Source organism: Limulus polyphemus, unplaced genomic scaffold (assembly GCF_000517525.1).
Source record: "Limulus polyphemus unplaced genomic scaffold, Limulus_polyphemus-2.1.2 Scaffold83, whole genome shotgun sequence".
Taxonomy (NCBI): domain Eukaryota; kingdom Metazoa; phylum Arthropoda; class Merostomata; order Xiphosura; family Limulidae; genus Limulus; species Limulus polyphemus.
In genome coordinates, this window is record NW_013665693.1 from 1,162,836 (window position 1) to 1,170,247 (window position 7,412).

The window sequence follows — 7,412 nt, forward strand, 5'->3', positions numbered from 1 at the left end:
ATTCAAAAACAAAACAAACAGCATTTTTTCTGATTTGTGAAATGCATTTAAAAGTATTCTGAAGGGTCAAAGCGTTATATGAAGAACATTTCTGTTGATCAAACTATTGCTTAAATCAGACAAAAACCACTGAGGTGCAGTTAAATGTGAACATTAGAAATGTCTATTTATATTTTTTTGCGATATGAGTGTTTCCCCTCTTCTGTTTTCGTTTATTATAATATACGTTAGATGGCTTAAACCTAGAATGCATAATACGTGCATAAAGCAAACGTTTTATACAAATTTATAAAGGTCTAAATAAATAAAAAAGGAAAAGAAACAGAGGAACTGTAATTATATTTAAACCCGCCGCTGAGGATGCTTCTACTCATCAAACACTAGTTTATGTCGAACGGCAGTGTCACACTGCATTTATGTAAAGATAGATTGAAGAATCATGATTGGAAACTATTAAGTCGAACGATGATGTGTGATGGGATTTCTGTCAGACAGTTAATCTTCCTTTCAAATGAGACAAAGAAATTAATACATCACACTGATGAGAGCTATAAGGGCCATATTTCATCGTATTACCTTCTGACAATACCAAAGCTTTCATTGTCTCCTGCTAAACTACACTGGAGGAAAATTGAAAAGTCACAATATTCAGAGGCAATGTAAAAGACTTCGATCGACAGCCTTTTTAGCCTCCAGCGCAATCACAATAGGAGCCCAAAACAATATGTCCTACGTGCTTTCACTATGACTTAGAGGTTATGTGGTTCAATGAATAGCATTACTTCTGAAGATAAGTTATTTTTGAAGTGCTTGTAGCGAGAGTGAGTTAAATGAAACATCCCGTAGATAAGGATTTTCAACCCATATTTAGGATTGCTTTTTATTTGCACTGATATTTCAATTCGTGAAAAGTTGCTATCGATTAGTAAAAATGGTTTGAGGGCTTAAAAATAAACGCAATCGTTGTGCTTACAGTTACTTTTACTGATCTGAATGGCTCGATTTCTCTAGCTTCATTGTTCACTCATTGTTTATGGAAGTTAATTGAAGTGTACAGCTAAGCAAAAACAGAGATAAATGAATTTTCATTGTGTCTGAATTTAAACGCAAAGTTATTAAATATTGTTGTTTTGTTAGTAGATATAATTTAAACTTCATTTCTGCCCTTATAAGCCTAACAAAAAGAATACAACGTTTTTAGGTGTGCACTATCGTTGTTTCGATTTTATTTTAATTACGATTTAGCTTCTGGTTGTGATTTCTTCGACTGGTTTTGGTCAGTTGTTTACACTTTAACGTACGTAATAATGTGATTTCAGGCAATGGTTTTGGTCAGTTGTTTACACTTTAACGTACGTAATGATGAGATTTCAAGCAATGGTTTTGATCAGTTTGATGTGATTTCAAGCAATGGTTTTGGTCAGTTGTTTACACTTTAACGTACGTAATGATGTGATTTCAAGCAATGGTTTTGATCAGTTTGATGTGATTTCAGGCAATGGTTTTGGTCAGTTGTTTTCACTTTAACGTACGTAATGATGTGATTTCAAGCAATGGTTTTGATCAGTTTGATGTGATTTCAAGCAATGGTTTTGGCCAGTTGTTTACACTCTAACATACGTAATGATGTAATTTCACGCAATGGTTTTGGTAAGTTGTTTATACTTTAACGTACGTAATGATGTAATTTCACGCAATGGTTTTGGTCAGTTGTTTACACTGTGTGTTGCAAGAACACGAAACTGCTAAAAGTGATGCAATATTTGGATTCCAGGTGGTAGTGAATGGTATAAAAACAAGTCGTTCATTTTCTGGGTTAAAGTGTATATTTAATGTATATGTTGCTTTATTTGTGTTGGCATAAAATATATATATTTCTCTGAATTATATGTACTGTTTATAGTATATCAGAAACGTTTGGGAAGAAGGTTAAGTCTGCCCTTTTGTTGGGGAGACCGTAATCACGTGTTCAATGCCTTATCTCTTTGTGTAGTTCATATATAATAGGCCCAGTTGTTAGTTAGCACCACCTTCACTAACACAGTATGTATCTCAGCAGTTTGACTTTAGACGAGAAGCAAGAACCTTGAAGTTTTACAAATAGTTAACTTTTAATGAATTATATATGAAGAAATATATAGAAGAAATTCATTTGTGTCCTGTCTGTTAAAAACAATGTTATTCTTTGTTTCTTTAAGTTTCACTAAGCAAAGTGTCAAATAAAACCGAAAATAAATATCTACACTTCTGTTGAGATGAAAAGTTTACATAAAATATGTAGAAATGTATCTGTACCGAATGTATAAAAAAGTAAGAAATAACAAAAGTTAGAATTCTGAATTAGTATTCTTTTGTACGATCAAACGAGTTAGTTGAAATGGTGAATAAGCCAAAATTGCCCTATCCAAAGGGAATTTACCTTTGTCACCAGAATCTTATCGATATAAATACAAAAATGGTTATGTTGATAACTATGTTAATAATGAACTTTGTTATATTGTGTTACATATAAATTTACCTTTGTCACCAGAATCTTATCGATATAAATACAGAAATGGTTATGTTGATAACTATGTTAATAATGAACTTTGTTATATTGTGTTACATATAAATCAGTAGAAGATTAGTGTTGAGCTTACTACGTTGTGTTATGCATGAATCAGTGGGAATTTGGTAATGTTACATATAAATCAGTAGAAGATTAGTGTTGAGCTTACTATGTTGTGTTATGCATGAATTAGTGGGAATTTGGTAATGTTACATATAAATCATAGTAAGCTCAACACTAATCTTCTACTGTTGTGTTATGCATGAATCAGTGGGAATTTGGTGATGTTACATATAAATCAGTAGAAGATTAGTGTTGAGCTTACTACGTTGTGTTATGCATGAATCAGTGGGAATTTGGTGATGTTACGTATAAATCAGTAGAAGATTAGTGTTGAGCTTACTATGTTGTGTTATGCATGAATCAATGGGAATTTGGTGATGAACCTTGTTATGTTGTCTTACATATAAATCATTGGAAAGTTAGTATTGAGCTCTTGTGACTGCTATAAGTTATGGCATGAAAATGTATCGTAACTACCAAAGGGACTCAGCAGAAGTTAGTTCAACTTTGGAGCAAGGCAGTTGACTTTTAGCTTTATATATATGTGTGTGTGTTTGTATGCTCAAATTCTCTATTTATTAGATAAACTTGAAGTTTCATTTCACTAGGACTATATTTGTTTAAGTTTCATTTTACTAGGACTATATTTGTTTCAGTTTCATTTTACTAGGACTATATTTGTTTAAGTTTCATTTTACTAGGACTATATTTGTTTCAGTTTCATTTTACTAGGACTATATTTGTTTAAGTTTCATTTTACTAGGACTTTATTTGTTTCAGTTTCATTTTACTAGGACTATATTTGTTTAAGTTTCATTTTACTAGGACTATATCTGCTCAAAATCCGAAAGTGCGCAGGCAGGTTCCTTTTCTTTGTTTTCTTTATGATTTATACAAAAACCAGTTTATTACCTTTATGGAATATTGATCTGTGCTTAACGTATACCGTAATATGCAGTTTTTTCTACCTAGTTTTCATAAATTTTTGGTTCATTCTCATATATATTTAGCATAAACTTCCTGATTTTGTACCCTAAGATAATTTGTCGTGTTAGGTTTTAAATTTTTGTAATTTTGTATTTTTATGTAATTGGTTTTCATTTCTAGCTGAAATGAAAATGAAAATTTGTTTCTAATTTTTTCTTTATTTTTACTTAAGTTTAATATTTTTTTTCATCTTATATCTTCCAATACACGGGAAGTACTGAATTTCGTTTTCTCTCAAACACACAAAATTATGAACTACAGCCACTTTAAAGCATCGGATAAAATGGGCTTTTATTTGTATTAAAGAAAGGTGTTAAAAGGAAGTTATTGTTTACCAATAGGATACTTTCCCAGGCCATCCAGCGGATCGGAAGCATTGCTCTTCCTTCAATCCTGTAGTAGTCAGCTGTGTATAGGCCCCTACTCATACCGAAGTCCGCCACCTTTATGGTGTAGGCCCTGCCCACTAGGCAGTTGCGAGTTGCCAGGTCTCTGTGAACAAAGTTGAGAGATTCCAAGTATTTCATCCCTGAGGCCACTTGAGTTGCCATGTAGATAAGGCTGCCGTAGCTACAGCATTGGAAAGGGTAACATATGCCATATAACTTTCAGTAGTGTTGAAAAGGCCTTATCGCAGTCACTTCATTACTTACTATCAAGAAAGATTGTGAATTGTTTCAATGTAAAATACCATATAACTTTCAGTAGTGTTGAAAAGGCCTTATCGCAGTCACTTCATTACTTACTATCAAGAAAGATTGTGAATTGTTTCAATGTAAAATGCCATATAACTTCCAGTAGTGTTGAAAAGGCCTTATCGCAGTCACTTCATTACTTACTATCAAGAAAGATTGTGAATTGTTTCAATGTAAAATACCATATAACTTTCAGTAGTGTTGAAAAGGCCTTATCGCAGTCACTCCGTTACTTACTATCAAGAAAGATTGTGAATTGTTTCAATGTAAAATACCATATAACATTTTACATTGAAACAATTCATAATGTTTTTTGAGAGTAAGTATGAAGTGACTGTTTTCAAGGTATATGTAGGCTGATTAACAGATTGAACTAATCAAAATTCTACATGTTGATATATAAGAAATCGCACATCTAAAATCCTTACCAACTTAATAAATTAATGATGATTATGATAACATGACTAACCTCAAAGTTTTGGCACTCACTGATCTGTAAGCTGCACCTTCAGGAATATGTTGTTGCAGAAACTGGTTAAGATCCCCATTTTCCATGTATTCCACAATCATTGCCAGCGGTTCCTCACGTGTACATACTCCCAACACATGCACAATGTTAGGGTCTCGAAGCCGGGAAAGGATTTTGACCTCTTTGTAGAAGTCGTTTCTGGCTTGATCAGACGCGTTTTGTCTCAAAGTCTTAACCGCAACCATGGTCTTGTTACCATAGCAAGGCACATCGACCAATTCAGGAATCCCGTCTGCTTCGCAGAGGTGGACCTACACAAATAAGTAAGGTTTTCTATTTTTTTTTTACTATACATCATAGTAATAGCAGTACAAAAGTTTAGGTTGTACATATGTCTAGCACTACCGAGGAATTAGGTTTTTTCTACTTTTCTCTAAGTAACATAAAATCTAAAAATAACTTTATTAAACATCTTAAGTCTGGGTAGTATATCTAAATCTTAAATATATATACATATATATTTACATATAAGGCAATAGATTATAGGTTCCATTTAAAACTACTAATAAACACACATACCAAGGTTATGATACAAATCTAGTGTCGAAAGTTAATCTATTCATTCACGTCGATAGATGTTGTAAATATTATGAAGAACGTTTTTGGAATGAAAGTGTTAAACCTTTCTTACGCTTTAAAAGTTGCGGTTTAAACGCCAAAAGCTGGCGAAATATTAGAAACAAATAGGCCTAAAATCTGTGATAAAAATCATGTAAACTGTAATTTTTTTTTCCTTCTTTTTTCTTCACATTCTCTCAATTTGTTCCTTTCGGATTCAAAATCAGAGGCATATAAAAATAATATTTCAGAGCGTTTAAATCGTAACCTGTTGTGAAATATTAACATATTATCTATGTAATTCATATTTATAAATCTTTTTATCAATTTCAATTTCCAAGCACTACTATAAATGACTTTGCAACCAATATTTTGGCTGTCGTGGCACAAACAACGAAATGACATTTTGTGTGCACTAAAAATATTTCTTGATAGCGGCCTGAACAAAACTATAAATTATTAAAACTATTAATACACTTTTTTTTTACTGGAATTCGTATTAGATTAATTAAAACTCGGTGTAAAATCTATAAAAAATATTCATTTGAAACTGTAAAAATTAAAAAGTCCTACGATAACAATACTTATCATACTTATTTACTTAGGAAGTTTTGTTAGATTTATAAAATTTATAAAGAAACATGCTTTAATGCTAACAAAAAGAATTCTTCCTTGCTTATCAAAAAAAAATATTTTAGAAATATTATCGATTGTTTTTTCAGGGCCATTTTTACAAAAATCTGAGTAAACCTATATTTTAATGAGATACAGTGGCTAGGATTTAGTTGACGTGAATAGCAAAAACTTACGTAAAACACCTAAAATTTCTAAACGCTTAAAAGTACCAGACGACATAAGGTAGAGTAACTGTAAGATCAAGTTTGTTAAACCTCGAGATATAGACAAGGGATAAGTTACGAATAATCAAACCAGTGTAAAACCACGACTTTAAGAATATGGATGCTAAACAAAACGCTTCAAAACATAAAACCAAATTAAAAACGTAGCATGTAATGTCCGCTAGCGGCTCATGTATTGAAGTCTTTATAAATAGGGTATAAGTTTCCGAGGTAGAGCCTGTTCTCTGTGGTTAGTCTCTGGTTTTCTGAGAGGAACGATGATGGTCAATAAATGACCTAATACTTAACCCTCGTAGCGCTTTCTTTCGACCTGAAGATGGTACTTAACTGGACCTAAAGTTCGTCAAGGTTTATTCATGTATTACGCCAGCATACATTGTATGTTATGTTTTGAAGCGTTTTGGTTAACACCTATTGGCATATTCGTGACGTCGTGGTTTTATGTTGATTTGATCATTCATAACTTATCTCTTGTATATAATGCCAGGTTTTACAGACTAAAGAGGGACTGTGTACCTCTCCGAACTGGCCTTCCCCGAGTTTCTCCAGAAACTTCAGCCTATGTCTTGGGATTTCCCGGATAGGCAGCTCCTCTCTACCAAGCAGCTCTACGTTAGGCACAGCATACACGGTGCTACCGCTTACTCCTTGAATATTGGGTAGTTTAACGACATCTGTAGCTGCGTAATGCTTTTCACTAGGTGTATGTTGAGATTTTGGCAACGTCTGGGGGAACGGTGGCTTGTTTACTGGTGTTGGTGGTGGGTGACTAAGAGGTGTTGAGGGCTTCTGGACATCAGGAACGGCATACTCTCTGGAGGTTGTGGAGTCTGTGCGTAGAATATTAAAAAAGAACATGTATTTTTGTCATTTATTTGCTATAAAACGTACTGCGGTCGAATGGGAATAATATTAACTATGGGTTGCAATATTAGAGAAATATAATTTACATTAGAATATACTAGTGAAGTGAAAAAAAGTTCAAATGTCTAGTTCAATTCAACGATATATTTTACTTATTTTACTACTAGCTGCTGTAGCAAAAACAAATTAATTATTTAGTTCTAGCTCGAAGTTGTTGACTGTTGTGTAGGTACTAAAGATATTGTTGCGTCAGCGAGGTCACGTGATTAGTATCACACCACGTCTTTCTCGAACCTTCGTGAATTGTC

The 7,412-nt window shown here is 33.0% G+C and overlaps 1 protein-coding gene across 2 annotated transcripts in view; it reads right to left on the bottom strand.

The window, feature by feature from the left end:
- LOC106467832 (discoidin domain-containing receptor 2-like) overlaps nucleotides 1–7,412 on the bottom strand; it is a 64,733-nt gene that overhangs the window by 4,623 nt on the left and 52,698 nt on the right. For both annotated transcript variants that reach the window (XM_022396830.1, XM_022396823.1), the window contains exons 9-11: nucleotides 6,757–7,070; nucleotides 4,763–5,073; nucleotides 3,934–4,168 (exon numbers count right to left, since the gene is read on the bottom strand). In XM_022396830.1, the coding sequence (XP_022252538.1) occupies nucleotides 3,934–4,168; nucleotides 4,763–5,073; nucleotides 6,757–7,070 (860 nt within the window). The remainder of the gene's footprint in view (nucleotides 1–3,933; nucleotides 4,169–4,762; nucleotides 5,074–6,756; nucleotides 7,071–7,412) is intronic.